Below are 16059 nucleotides of genomic sequence, written 5' to 3'. Positions count from 1 at the left end.
ATGCTGGAGAGAAGGCATAGTTAACTGAAGTTTTGTGAATATTTCGCACAGGTAAGAAATTATGAACTGTTGGGTTATCTGAAGCAGTGTGGCACTATACTCTCAAATACAAGAATGCGATAGTAGATCTGGTGCAGTGCAGTTCGGATGATCATGATGAGCTACTGAGCAGAAGATTAGGAAGAGACAAAGTACGTTTTAAATTGAATCCAACTGATGTTGATAACTAGCTTATGTGCCAAGAAATATGAATTGTTTTTGTGCAATTATAAAAGATTGAAAGTTACTATATCTAAGATCTAGCTTTAAACATGTGTAATTGATTGTTTTGATTCCATTGCTGCTCATCTCCTGCGCAGAGAGCTGGCAGTAAACACACGTGTGACCAAAGTGAGTAAAATTAATGAAAAGGGATATTAAAAAAAATTTTGGACTAGAACAATAAAAGCTAGGGAGAACCCTACTTAGTAAGAACTGTCCACAAGATGGATACAGGCAATAAGACAATTGGATAATCTTTTAAGAATGTTTGATTAACCATTTAGAGCATATGTAGTAATAATTAGTATCCATTGTTTTCCTTTGGAAAATAAAATTGAATACATATTACCCCAGATAAACCTGGGAAATAATGGAGTGAAATTAAATGAGGGGCGTCCAAGAGTACTCCTTTCCCTCAAAAGATGTGGATTGTGTGAATCTTGGGAAATCCCCATAGAATTTTCCTCCTAATTAATGGAAACTAAATAATATTGCCAAGTGAACACATTGTTAAGTTCACATCTGTAGTGAACTATATTTTAATGTTAACGCAGTTGCAAAGTGATTTGGTGGGGAAATCATAATTTGGGTTTTTATTGACTAAATGTTTTATTGTCCCGAAAGGTATGAAATTGAAAATTAATTAAAAATAAAATGCTGAACTAAACCAAAGAATTGCAGATGTTGAAGATTTGAAACCAAAACAGAAAATTACCAGAAAAAAATTACAATAATCTAGTGGTATTATCAATGGACTGTTAATCCAGACACCCAGGAATTGATCTGAGAAGCCAGGTTCAAATTTCGTCACAACAGATGAATCCATTATCGATTTGTGAGGAAAACTCATCTGGTTTGCTCATATCCTTCAGGGAAAGAAACTGCTATCCTCACACATAATTCCAGACCACAAATGTGGTTGATACTTGACTGTCTTCTGGGCAAATGGGATGGGAAATAAAAGCTGGCCTAGGCAGACATGTCCTCATCCCATTCATTAGGTCTGGCAACATCTGTGGAAAGAGAGTTAAAGTTCGGATCCTGTAACCCTTCTTCAGAACTGATAGAGGCTAGGAAAAGGTGGTACTTATGCTGTTGACAGGAAGTTTAGGAGAAGGAGAGGAATAAGCAGAATTGGGAGATCCTACAGCCTTCAGGACCCAGTTTCAAATTCAATAATTTTACAGCCCGTACATCATCGTCTATGTCTTCTACCCACCCTGCACTCCAGGTCCACTCATGATATGTGTTCCAGCACAGCCAACCCATTTTCATCCAAACATTGTCCCAAGTGTCAGTTTTTCCTGGTCCCTGGCATACTATTAACTATCCCTTTGTATGCCTAACTTTCTTTTTCTCTTTCTGGACTCCATCTTCATCTATCCGTGTTCTTCTTTCTCTTCCAAGATGTTTCCAGACTTGCTGAGTTTCTTCAGCTATTTAGTTAAAAATAAAACTTCAGCAGAACTCCTGTAAAGTGAGAATATTCAACTTGCTATTTGAGAAACCAACAGTTCTCATAGAAGACAGAAATAAAAGTAGTGACTTGAATCCTAGGCAAAACAATCAGATATCACAGTTACCATATTCCAATGAGTTAGATTTTTTTTCTAATCAATGCATTCAAAGATATTAGACAACTTTAGAATAGGTGAGAGTTGAACCAAAGCCGCCTTGTTCAGAGGTAGAGACACCCACTGTGCCGCAAGAACCCTCATTCTCGCTACTTGGTTTAGCATGGCTTGGGCAGTACAGCTGATTCAATTAATTGTAATTGGCCCTTCTAAATGATAACTTGGCAATGATTAGGATACATCGGTCCCCACAGATATTTGCTGTGTAAAGAAAATATACGGGTGAATTACTGAAAAAATGGTTTTACATATAGTGTTCACAAATGTCACAGTAACTGAATTAGACAAGAGATTATTTAGGCAGAGAGAAATCCTTTGCCCAAAGAGCAATTCTAATGTCACAGATATTAGCATGCATTGAATCAAATAGAACAATTGCCACCAACCCACAGTTATCACTTTAAATCATTTTGGTACTCTACTCATTGAACTGCATATTGCTATACCCTGTGGCATCAATCTAGTTATGATTGAGGTGGATATCTCAACTCTCTCTGCAATCTCTGTTTGATTGTTTGCAAGGCCTGTCTGTACATCACACATTACTGCTGCTAAACAATTCCTCTTTACTTTAATGGCACTGTGTACAGCATGTGTCCAGCTGAGCAGAGCTTGGAAAGGGCTGTGTAGTTGATACAGACTCTCCACTAATAGATTTGCCAATATCATCCAGTCTGGCTTATTTGTGAATAGAAACACCAAGTGAAAACCTGGTCTTATTAAAATGCAAGTGTCTAAGCTAGTGCATTGTTCAGTTTGCCTGATGTTGTAGTAGTCATTCACTATAATTCACTTACAAATGTGCTGTAGGAGATCAAAGATATGTTGCAACTTATTATGAAACTGATCAAATTTTACTTCTTGTTGAAATCAGCGCCTTGTATTTGAAGCAGCAATGTAGCAAAACTGTACGTTTCATATTACTGTTCCTTAGAAATTGACAAAAACTTGAGGAATCCATGCATGTATGCTTAACTCAGGAGTTCCTGTCAGTGATTTTACAATTCCCAATAGAGTGCACTACTGAAGGCCCCTTTAAAAAACACAATCAAATAAAAATTACTGAATAATCAAGAACTTTCCTTTACACTATTATTCTAATAAAAATGCTTAAATGTTGCACCTTGTTAAGTGAGAAGTAACTGGACTTTAAAATGTGTGCTAAGGTCAGATCTATTTATTAACAGCTTCACTGGCTCTACAAACCTAATTTTATAGTTACAGACTTTTAAATTCCTCCATCATGACTAAGCAAAAACTAGCAATTTTAAAATCGTTCTTAGATGTTAATGTTTAAGCTTCTACTCTCAATCTGTAGGTATAGATGATTTATTTTATTCTCTATAAAATTAAAGTGGAAAATCTTAAGTGAAAGGGATTTCTGCTTGCCGTATTGACATCCCCACTGTTTCCAGAAACCCAGAGATATTCCCATTTGGTATCAGAATCATTAAAAGTTATCAGGAAAGGAAAAATTCATACCAGAAATCACGAGAACTTCAAGACCAGCTTTCTACAAGGTCAGCAGCGAATTACATTACTTCACTACTGACCAAAATGTCAGGACCATCAGCAGAATGACAAGTAACTTGCTACTATTTAAGTTGTTCCACCAGGCAGGTGGAGGTTTCCACCATCCGGTCCTCCAGGATCAAGAATCCTGAAAATTCACTAATCACTAACACCTTCTCTGCATTTGAAAACTGGAAACTGAGGAGGCAGACGTTTTGTTTTTTGTTTTTTTTTTCATGCAGAGAGGGAAGCAATAGACCTAATAAGTGACTGTAATGGCATCCAGCTGATGCAATCAATTTCATAAGGATGCCTATCAGAATGAGAAATTAATTACACAATAAGTGAAAGCAATAGAATAATGGAAGATGATTTAGGGAAGTATATAGTAAAGAAGATTTGATGTACATGCAAATGGGTGTGAGAAGTGCTATAATGGAGCTAGTTTGACAAGATAATGTAAAAGGGTGGTGTGTCAGACGTTGACAATATTAAATTATTCACTTTTTCTGACTCAATTAGGTCACTAAAGAAACTGAATACACAAAACTGGTCCTATTCCTGTGTTGTCCTCCTCAGCCACTTCCAGTCATTTCTTCCCCATGTCAGCAATGAATTAGCTCCCACTGCTAACTGAGAGTGCCTTTCTCCAGCTCCTCACTGGCAATGCCAGCTCAAAACAAAGCATTGCTAAACCATGATCCTTCTTCTGCAATCCATTATCACATCTTTTTGCAACTCAGTTTGGGTCTTTAAATACTGGAGTTGAGACTGAGTTACATGGATTAAAGTCACAGATCCTGTTGCACATTGGGCCTTAAACCCGTAAGTGAATTCTAATGAACTGGCGAGTTTAAAAGGCATCATTAGAGCAGTGCAATGTGTCTTTCTTTGATTTGTCAATTGATCACTCCCCACCACATTTTCATGATATATTAACGCCTTTAATCTTATCAACAAACCTCCTGTGCTGCAACATATCAAGTATCTTTTGAAAATACTGGTGGCATTGCACAGTGACTTAATTGGCTGCTGCCTATATGAAAAGGGCAATTGATCTGATTCCCGGTCTTCCTCAGAGGAAGTCCCCTAGAGCTGAGAATGATTTGGGAAGCCATCACAAAATTGCTCCCTTATATATCCCGACTCTCTACCCCTGCAGCCAACACTACCACTACCCCACAAATTCCAGTCACCCCACTTCCATTTCTAAGTTTCTCCTTTCCCCTCTCCATCTCCTTTCCCCAGCTCAAACTTGCACACTTCTTAGCTCCCTGTACTTTGTCCACATCTCCTGTCCCCAAACAACACACACCCTACATCTATTTCATGGCTTCCAAATCCTATAAACCATTTCTTCATCTTCCATGAATGAATGTCTGCTTTAGTTTCTAACTGGTCCTAACTTTTCTTTAACAATTTTGTTATCACAGTATGACAGAATGATTTATATTCAGCCTGTTTGTCTATGCTGGCTCTCCAAAGGAGCAACTTACCTTGTGTCACTTCCCTGTACTTCTGGCCAAAGCCTGCACTCTCTCTCTCTTTCGGCTAATAAGTCAATTCAGGTCATAGAGATGTACAGCATGGAAACAGACCCTTCAGTCCAACCCGTTCATGCCGACCAGATATCCCAACCCAATCTAGTCCCACCTGCCAGCACCCGGCCCACATCCCTCCAAACCCTTCCTATTCATATACCCATCCAAATGCCTCTTAAATGTTGCAATTGTACCAGCCTCCACCACATCCTCTGGCAGCTCATTCCATACACATCATGGACCAGAGAAAAAAGTCTGAGTGAGGGGTTGCACAGTTAGGACTTATATAAGTAGGAATTTCTTCTCTCAGAGTAATCTGTGTACTTCTTATGACACAGCAGTGTAGAGGTTGGGTTGCTAAGTATATTCAAGGCTGAGACAACACTCAGTATGGGAAAAAAACATGAAAGCAGTTGAGGATCATCAAATTAGCCTTGACCTTATTGAATGGGTCAATATTCAATAGGAAGAGTAGACTCAATGGCTTACGTCTGCTTCTACATCTTAAGAGTTGATCCCCCACTTCTGGCACCAAATTTTTAGCTTTTCATGTATAAATTGATTCCTGATATTCAGCCCTAAAATCTTTTATTTTTAATTTTCCTTCTACTAGTTTTGAGAGTGGAGTCAATGGGACGCTCAAGTAAATCTTTTTTACAATCGCTCTTTTGTCATTTAAATGACAGAAAAACTATTAGATAGCTGGGACCAGCTATTTTCTGCTGAATTCAGGACCACGGCCAGCAACCATTGTTATTTTCAACCCAATACACCTGCAACGAACATTCAATATTAACTTAACCAATAGTTCTTATAAAGTAGGTTAGCTAAACTATGCACAGTATCACAATATATATGTACTCATTAAAAAAAATGAGTGCCACAAATACAAAGTTTATAAGAGAATATTCTTTTACAGAACTATGCAGCTATGGAATCCATTTCCAGTACAATATGAGCAGTCAAGGCAGAAATGTTCAACATTCAAGATTAGATTGAAGAGGGGAAAAGAGAAAAAGTAAACAAAATACTGAGCTACAGGAACATGTTGAATAAAATATGATTACACTATTTGCTTTCTTTGAGTGAAAATGTTGACAGGCATTGGTCAAGACAAATGTTTTCTTCTCTCAAGTTATCACACCTTTAGAAATCTTGTACACAGCAATGTATATGTGGATATTGACCTCTAATCTTGCCAAGAATCTTAAGAATCAAGGTCACCTACAGTCAATACTTTTGGAACAAACAAAAAAAAAGTAATCTGTACATTCACTAAAATACAGGATCAATTTTTATTCTCTGCTCAGAAGTGTTATTTTGGACTCAAAAAGTTAACTGTTTTTCTCGACACCAATGTTGCCAGACCTGCTGAGTTTCTCCAGTATTCTGTGCTTTTTAAACATTTTTAATCTTTCATTCCATATTGGGTCTTCAAAATAGGATCCATTTACAAGATGAATTCATATTGATGCAATGAACTCCAGCAACAGTTGAAATCAAGAAAATTACACCTTCATTCAGAAAAGTTTCTGAGATGTGTTCACCTGTGCATGAAGTCAGGAGGAGCAGGAACACAACTTCTGTGCCCATATTAAATTAACATAGGACACCACCAATGTTTTTCTCCTCCTTCAGTCAACTCCCAATTTCCATTAATCCTCCAACTTCCAAATTTCCCAACCAACAGCTCACTGAACCAAGAGGTAATGCAATACTAGCAAAAACACCAACAGACACTTAAAATTTATCTGGATTAGTGGTGCTGGAAGAGCACAGCAGTTCAGGAAGCATCCGAGGTGCAGCGAAATCGACATTTCGGGCAAAAGCCCTTCATCTGGCCTCAACATTCAGAATAAATTCATTTAAACATGCACCCCCAACATTCCCCCACACCGACCACCTCCAATCTATGCACCTAAAGGCAATTGTATTAGATTTCCTAACCCCAAGTGTATATTTGTTCTTCCCAATGCAGCACAAACTAATCAAATCATTGATTTGCTATGTGTGATTTCAAAATCCAATTATATGATGCAGCAGATTATATTATGTAAGAAATTACTAAGGACCTTCAAAAATTAGTTATACCCATTTCTTTGCAACTTGTATAATACTTGTTTTCACACAAACATTTCTAAAGTTCTACTTTTCACCTACCAATTGTGGGATGTTGAATTTATTGCACTTTCCATATTTGCAAATATGATTCACAAGAATCACAATTAAACAAAACTTTTGATCTTTAAATCGGAAGCTCTCACCATTCAATGTGATTGAGTTCAGTAATCAATATTCCTAAGAACTGGTTTCACTTGGTTGAAAATGATGTGTGGATGTGAAAGAAATGGAAGTGAATGGCTAAACAGAACAGGTACCATGACTTCTCGTTGCGCGGGCAAGCAAGTGCACACTCTGAGGAGTAAAACCCCACTATTCCCAGAGTCATCACAACAGTTAGAGATTTCAAGTATGCATTATTCCCCAATTTACCTACCTTTTAGAACCCAGGTCGATGGAAACCTCTGACCAGGCTCTGTACTTCACAAAAATGACTATTTGTTATAAATAAATGGATTCTAAATACAAATAAACAATTATTTACTTTCGAAAAACAGCTTTATCTGTTAAAACTAATTCCCTTAAGAACCCCCCACCCCCTCCATTTACACATACAGACAACACAAACAGAGACAAAACAAAAATGGTTATTATGGGCAGTGAAAAAGCCTGGGAAGGCTATCCACTGAGTTTACTGAAATGATTCCTGTGCTGATCAGAATGCTGCTTCTCAATATTCCTTCTCTAGATACTTGTTTGCAGGAGGTGCAGGGACTGGTTCCAATATATATAAGTCACAATATACAGTCACTGGAAAGTAGAATCAAACTGGCTATCTTGAGGATTCGGATACTTTTTCACTACAGAGTAAAAACACAATGTCTTTTCTTTCAGAGGTTTTATAGTTTTTGCCAAAGCATTTGCATCCCAGACTGTCCAGCTACCTCACAAAATTGCTGTTAGGCAGAAGACCTTTGTCATTGATAGTCACTACTCCATTGGCCAACCTTGGACTATATCAGCACTTTTCCAATTCTGATTTGTTTTGCTTCCCTGATTTTAACAGTTCCACCAATGGTATCTATGCCTGCAGCTGTTGAGATTCTTGCCTTTAATCTCTTCACTTCTTTTTCCTGCTTTAAGACGATCTTTGAAACCTCTCTCTTTGATGAGGCCTGTGGTCATCAGACCTAATGTGCAGCACGGTAGCTGAGTGATTAGCACTGCTGCCTCACAGCACCAGGGACCCAGGTTCAATTCAAGCCTTGAGTGACTGTCTGTGTGGAGTTTGCACATTCTCTCTGTGTCTGCATGGGTTTCCTCCCACACTCCAAAGATGTGCAGGTCAGGTGAACTTGTCATGCTAAGTTGCCCATCGTGCTCGGTGCATTAGTCAGAGGTAAATAGGTCTGGGTGGGTTACTCTTCAGAGGGTCGGTGTGGACTTCTTGGGCCGAAGAGCCTGTTCCCACACTGTATGGAATCTAATCTAATATCTCCTAACAGTCAGACTCTATTTCATTTGATAATTCTCCTGTGTAAGAGGGTGTCATTTAAATATTGGAATTTTCAGGTGATGTACATGCATGTATGCCAGAGGTGGAAATTTTATACTTGTACAATTTAGTTCATCAAGAACACAGGAAAAACTAAATGCTTTTATTTTTAATATTATGAGCAGTAAATGGAGATGTTGATGTCTTCTAATTTACACTAAAAAGAAATCAGAATTTGCTGAAGAAGTATAAAAATCTAAGTATTTTTAATTAATTATAAAGATTCTATACTATATTCACCCTTAATGTTAAGATGTTATATGTATATAAAAAAAGCAAGCAAATAAAGTTTGCTATGGATCAAATCAGCCTTGACTTTTGATACTTATGGCTTAAATTTTCAGTTCCACTGCAATTTGCAATGTTGTCCAATTGATTGTATATTGAGTAGATTAAATAAAATATTTTCATTTAACCAATTTTAACCAGATTCCATTTGTAACAAGTCAAATATTTTTTTTGAATGCTATCTGAAATTAATTGGTTTCATTATTTCATTTACAGGAAGCTGAAATTTTGTAGAGTCAGAGTCATACAGCACGGAAACAGATGCTGTGGTTCAATCAGTCCATGCCAAACATAATCCCAAACTAAACTCGTCTCACCTGCTTGTTCTTGGCCCACATCCCTCCAAACCTTTATGTTTTCTAGGTATATTGATTATCTGCTTACTTTTAGATATCCCTATTAACATGATACTTTGAGACCACAAATTCATCACAAATTTAATAATTTTATAGTCATTGTCAGGAGTGTCTCAGCCAACACACATCATAAATAAATTAACTGTTAGTAAAGGTTAATAAAACATCACAATTAGTACATGGGCTGTTGTTACTGACCTATTTTCAAATCTTTTAAAAGGAATTCATGTATGGATTTTAATTCAACTGGTTTTGTCAAGAACAAAGCTTACAGTTTTTAAACATTAAAAATATGATGATCAGCTTTAAACTAAAGTGAGCATCTTCCTAACAACTACAAATCGCTGCTGGTGCTGCTTTTCAACCATCGCAATAAAGCTTAACTCCTCGTGCTAAAGACAGTGTAAGCTAATATACAAAATAAATGGCATTCAGGTCAAAATAAATAGTTTTACAAATATTTGTACAGCTAAGATTACATTAATACATTAAAGTTGTGAACTGATATCATAATAAAACTGTTGCAACTTTCCTAACCACTTAACCACTTTTTCTTTAAAACTCAAACTCAAAACAAGTCACAATGGTGGAAAGAGAATTATGTGGTGCAATATAATAATGTGGAGTTTTTCAACGATTTAAAATAATTGTTAAAGGTTAATTTTGTACACTGACAGTCCCAGAAAAATTTCAAATAGAGGGTACTTCATAAGAAAAGGAGCACTGTAATGAAATTACAGCAATTTTTTTTTAAAAGCTAGGCTTTCACAGCGCTATTAAAATACATAAATGCAAAAAAAGGAACAGAATGGCAGCACTCAAAAATCATGAAAATTATTTTAAGTGAGATGTATTGTAATATATATGAAGATCGCTTTTTGTTCTACTTCACAGCGTAAAAGGAATAAAACCAAGATCAGTATTCATCACGATGCAGGAGTGTTAACGTATTGCACTGTACCTCATCGTTGCAGCTGAAGACGTTTCAAATTTAGCAGCGGAGTTGTCGTTGGTAAAAATATAGTAAAATAGATTCGGCCAGTTATTATTGTCATGTACGGTACCTCCCTCCGAAATAATTTGCCTTAGCTTATGTCTCTATAGACGATGCGTAGTAAAACAATTTCGTTCACCTCCGCGTCAGTATTTATTGTTTACTTAGAGATTATTTTCATCTCTCTTTTCAATACCAATGGAAACATCAAAACAGACAATGGTTTTACTCAAGTTACGTAAACCAGCAGCCGAGTTAGGACAGTACCAAAAATTATCAAATCAATGTAAAACTGAAACATACTTGGAAACATGTATCTGAATTTCTTGAAATAATTATTTTAAATATTACTCAAATATGAAATCTGAACTAAAAATGTGCTTAAAATAATGACACATATACACTGAAATGTATTTGTTATAAAAATAACGCATCGCATATTTAATACTCCAGTTTATCCATAAACATGGCTATAAAATACTGTGAAACTTGATGCTTAAAATAAATACATCTGCTATAATCTGAAAAACCAAACATAGGACGTCAAGAATGATATTCTACGTAATACAAATATACTGTAATTTAATATTGAAAGCATAAATCATATTTTTAAAACAACTGGTATACTGTTGGGGACTATTCTTTTGTTAAGTATTACATTTCATTCCGCATGGTAAATACTACCTGATAACATCATCGTTATGGCCAAGGAAAAATTTCTGTGTGTGTTCCCTGGTGTTGTACACAATTCCCACTCCGGCAACGAAGTAGACCACCTCCTTGGCAACCGTGTAGTATAGATTATTCCGGCACTGGTGACCTCGGTAACCATAAACCCACTCTAACCGCAGCTGGCATTTCGGTGCAGTTCTATCAGCCATTTCCTTCCCTTCCTATTACTTATTTGCCGTCCTTCTCAATGGCTTAGGAAGAGTGCTGCAAAAAAAATCGCTTTCAAGGGCAACAAATCTTTAGCAAAATTTCAGAAGCACAATCTCCCGTTCACAAAGTACCTCTTCACAATTGCAATAACAACTTCAATGATGTCAGCTAAATGCAGCAGCAAACAGCTAACACTGAAGGACGGGGCTGAGTTCCGTTGGAAATGCTGCGCGCGCTCGTTACCAGGTGGGCAGTAACGCTTAGTAACGGCGCAGGGCAGCCGTTGACGTCTGTGAGGGATATGGGGAGGGAGGCGTAAATGTGCGCAAAGTACGTGCTCGAGCGTCAAACCGCGCGCTTGGAGACGGTCCGCAGAAACAGTCCCTGAAATCTATTTCTGTTCCTCCGAGGGAGTTGCGGAAATTTTGTTTCCAAAACTCAATGCTGGCATCAGTATATGGCACGTCATCAAGAATGGGTTAATGGTTTGAGTTCTGATATTTGCTGGTGGTGGAAATGAAGAGAGGGCGTCTGAAAACATGATATAAAACTGTTTGCCCACCGACAGAAAGCAACTCACCCAGACTCCAAATCAGTGACCTCTACCACCCAGAAGGACAAAAGCAGAAGATGCATGGAGGCAACTTGAAATCACCTGCAAATTCCTTTGGAAATCACACACCAAGCTTCCTTGAAACAACATGGGATCAAAATTCTGAAACTCACCTTTTACAATACAGTGAATGTCCCTATTACCAGTGGTTGTATCACATCAAATTTGCAGTTCAGCAATGTCTTACGATGGTACCAAAAGGATTTTTTGCCAGCTATGCACTCATTCCAGAAACAGATAAAATGATTTTTCCAAAGAGGGCATTTGAAATCTGGTTTGCATATGAAATAGTTCTGATCAACCCAATCACAAACTGATGACTTTGATGAAGAGTCATTTAGACTTGAAATGTTAGCTTGCTCTCATTGGATGCTGTCTGAACCGTTGTGATTTCCAGTATTTTTTGTCTTCAATCATAAACTAGATTGTCCAGAATTTGGATCAGGTAGGATACATTATGAGGATAAAGAAACTGTAACAAAATGTGGGAGGTTTGAATGAAATAAAAATAATAGGAGAATGCAACTGGACATGCAACATTTGTGAACCAAATTGATTGTGCATTTTCTGGATTGTACCTTCAGCCTGCTCACTGATGCTCAGTATGGATTTTGCTAGGGGCATGCAGCTCCTGACCTCATTACAGCCTTGGTCAAAACACTGAAATAAAAGTTGAACTCCAGAGATGAGGTGGGATTGACTGTTCTTGACACCAAAGCAAATATAGCATCAAAACATCCTAGCAAACCTGCAGTCAATAGGAATCAGAGGAATGCTTTCCACTGTTTGGGGTGGAATGGTGGTTCAGTGGTTAGCACTGTTGCCTCACAGCGCCAGGGATCCAGGTTTGATTCTGGCCTTGTGCGACTGTCTGTGTGAAGTTTGCAGAGTCCCTCTGTGTCTGCATGGTTTCCTCCCACAGTCCAAAAATGTGCTGGCCAAGCTAAATTGCCCATAGCTTTAGATGCAATAGTCAGAGGGGAATGGGTCTCTGGTGAGTTACTCTTCAGAGGGTCAGTGTGGACTTGTTGGGCCAAAGGGCCTGTTTCCACACTGAAGGGGATCTAATCTACTAAAACAAGATGGTTTGTGATTGTTGCAGGTCAATCATCTCAACATAAGAGTAGGTCAAACATCTCACTGTAAGAGTTCCTCAGGTAATATCCAAATCCAATCATCTTCAATTGTTTCATCAATGACGTTTCCTTCATTATGGTCAGAAGTGGGACCATTTGCAAATGATGGCACAATGTTCAGTACCATTCATGACTCCTCAGGTACTGAAGAGTCCAAGTCCACATGCATCAAAATCTGGACACATCTAGCTAAAGTGGCAAGGAACATATGTCCCATACAAGTGCCAACAATGACTACATCAAACAAGAGAGAATCAAACCATCACTCCTTGACATTCAATGGAATTATCATCATTGATTTCTCCATTATCAACATTCTGGCGGGGATAGCAGTTGGGGTTTGCCAATGACCAGATACTAAACTGGACCAGCCATTTATATACTATGGCTACACAACAGGTGAAAAATTGGGAATTCTGATTTGATAATTTATTATTGTTGTCACTTGCATTTTACATTGAATAATAGACTAAAACACAATGAAAAGCTTCAACTGTCACCACAATCTGACGCCATTTTGAATAGTTTAAAAACAAAAAGATAGAACTGGAAGAGTCCTCCACTGCTTCGTCATTGCCTGCGCAAGACCCACCAAAGTAGGAGTTACCATTCTCTAGGTGCCATCTCTTCTTGACTAGGTGCCTTGTCAATTAAAAAAATCACAGCTTACTGCAATTAATGAGGGAAAATGAACAGGCACCTTCAGTCTTGAGTTGCTTTGTACTACAGATCAAAAGCAGCTCCTTCCAAAAGTTCAGTGATTTCTGCCCAAACGTTAACACCCCAAGCTGTTCAGCTACTTGGGAGACAATCACACAGTTATTGGCAGGCGGAAGGCCTGTTATCATTGATGACTGTTCACAATTCTACAGACCAATCAATTACTTAATGACAGTCAAATCACCAATTACACATAGCCTCTTGGTTCAAGCATGTTTGTAACTAGGCTTTCCCCATTTCTTGCACTAACAGCTGTGAATGCCATTTAAAGCGGGTGTCAGGGTAACTTGCTTTTAAAAAAACATTTAATTCAGATAAATGCGAGGTGCTGCATTTTGGGAAAGGAAATCTTAGCAGGACTTATACACTTAATGGTAAGGTCCTAGGGAGCGTTGCTGAACACAGAGACCTTGGAGTGCAGGTTCATAGCTCCTTGAAAGTGGAGTTGCAGGTAGATAGGATAGTGAAGAAGGCGTTTGGTATGCTTTCCTTTATTGGTCAGAGTATTGAGTACAGGAGTTAGGAGGTCATGTTGCGACTGTACAGGACATTGGTTCGGCCACTGTTGGAATATTGCATGCAATTCTGGTCTCCTTCCTATCGGAAAGATGTTGTGAAACTTGAAAGGGTTCAGAAAAGATTTACAAGGATGTTGCCAGGGTTGGAGGATTTGAGCTATAGGGAGAGGCTGAACAGGCTGGGGCTGTTTTCCCTGTAGCATCGGAGGCTGAGGGGTGACCTTATAGAAGTTTACAAAATTATGAGGGGCATGGATAGGGTAAATAGGCAAAGTCTTTTCCCTGGGGTTGGGGAGTCCAGAACTAGAGGGCATAGGTTTAGGGTGGGAGGGGAAAGATATAAAAAAGACCTAAGGGGCAATTTTTTCACACAGAGGGTGGTATGTGTATGGAATGAGCTGCCAGAGGAAGTGTTAGGAAGTGCAACATTTAAGTGGCATTTGGATGGGTATATGAATAGGAGGGATTTGGAGGGATATGGGCCAGGTGCTGGCAGGTGGGACTAGATTGGATTGGGATATCTGGTCAGCATGGACAGGTTGAACCGAAGGGTCTGTTTCCATGCTGTACATCTCTATGACTCTAATTCTTGTCTTTTAAAACAATTATTTCCCCATTTCAGTCCACAATTAAAAATACAGAGAAATAAAAATAGATGGTCCTTGTAGTGATTGTAACAAGGTCAGCCAGGTTTTCTGATTGGGCTGTTAACCTGGTCCAATCAGAGTGTCACTCCAGCAGGAGCCTGTGCCCCACAACCTGAGCCACCCCCAGGGGTTTTAGTTTTGTCCCCTTCAGGGATGTTAAACGCCGGGCCATTTATCAACTGCTGCTGCACACCATCCACTCCTTCTCCCTTATCCACTGCCCTGACGCATCTTGGTATGCCCATTTACCACCAGGCAATGGGAATCCTCAGTGGAGGGCTCTCTACACAGGAGTCCTCCCCTTTCACTTGGGGATCTCGGGTGGAGGGTGTTGCATGAAGCAGTCCCCTGCAACCGCAGATTGCAGTGGTTCACGAACTCCCAGAGTTGAAAAATGTGGTGCTGGAAAAGTGCAGCAGGCCAGGCAGCATCCGAGGAGGAGAATCGACGTTTTGGGCATAAGCCCTTCTTCAGGAATGTCAGGAGAAAGTGAGGACTGCAGATGCTGGAGACCAGAGTTGAAAAATGTGGTGCTGGAAAAACGCAGCAGGCCAGGCAGCATCTGAGGAGCAGGAGAATCGACGTTTCGGGCATAAGCCCTTTCTCCTAGTTCACGAACTCTCAGCCTAACTGTATGTTCTGTTGTGCTGTGGAGTTCGTGGACCATGTTCATATGGGTTGTGGCATCTGCACTCCCTTTTTGTTTTCCTTAAAGATCTTTTTTCATGTTTTTGGTTGCACATCAGCCCCATGATCCTGATCTTTAGGCACCTGGTGTGGAGAGGGGAGGGCACTCTTGAGGACCTCCTTGTCGGTCTATTCCTGGGCCTGGTCAAGCTGGCCATAAACAGGTCCAGGCAGCGGGCAGCGGAGGGAGTTGTTATGGCTAACTGCCTTCTCCTCTTCTGCGGTTGTGTTCAGGCCCGGGTGTCCCTTGAGAAGGAGTACCCGGTGTCTACCAACACACTCAAGATTTTCAGGGAGAGGTGGGCACTGCGGGGTGCAGAGTGTTTTATTTCCCCCTCTGATTCTATTTTGATTTAGTCCTTGCCCTCCCCTTCACTTTTTTGATCACTTAGGCATCACCCTTTATTGAGAAGGACACTGCTTGCCACTGACTTCTTGGGGGGTTTCTTTTCATGACGTGGGTGCTGGGGATTAAATAAGCACTACCGCTGTTTGGCAGTAGTGTGGGGGTTTACTGGGGAAAATAATGTAACCAGGAGATTAGAATTTCCTCAGTTCAGGTGACTGACTCTGAGCTGGCTGGCCACAGCCAATGTACAGCATGGAAAAGTTCATTCTCTGGACTGGGAGACATTTGCCTTCTGATTTTGTTCT

The 16059-nt window shown here is 39.2% G+C and overlaps 1 protein-coding gene across 2 annotated transcripts in view; it reads right to left on the bottom strand.

Moving 5' to 3' along the window:
• eml6 (EMAP like 6) overlaps nt 1–11261 on the bottom strand; it is a 524201-nt gene extending 512940 nt beyond the window's left edge. For both annotated transcript variants that reach the window (XM_087991388.1, XM_043695965.2), the window contains exon 1: nt 10887–11261. In XM_087991388.1, the coding sequence (XP_087847514.1) occupies nt 10887–11083 (197 nt within the window). In that variant the 5' untranslated portion in view covers nt 11084–11261. The remainder of the gene's footprint in view (nt 1–10886) is intronic.
• Between the last annotated feature and the right edge of the window lie 4798 nt (nt 11262–16059).

Source organism: Chiloscyllium plagiosum, unplaced genomic scaffold (genome assembly GCF_037043375.1).
Source record: "Chiloscyllium plagiosum isolate Xiang-an unplaced genomic scaffold, Cpla_swu_hap1 HiC_scaffold_10, whole genome shotgun sequence".
Taxonomy (NCBI): Eukaryota; Metazoa; Chordata; class Chondrichthyes; order Orectolobiformes; family Hemiscylliidae; genus Chiloscyllium; species Chiloscyllium plagiosum.
The sequence above is the reverse complement of the archived record's forward strand: the minus strand, read 5'-3'. Positions and strand labels throughout refer to the sequence as shown.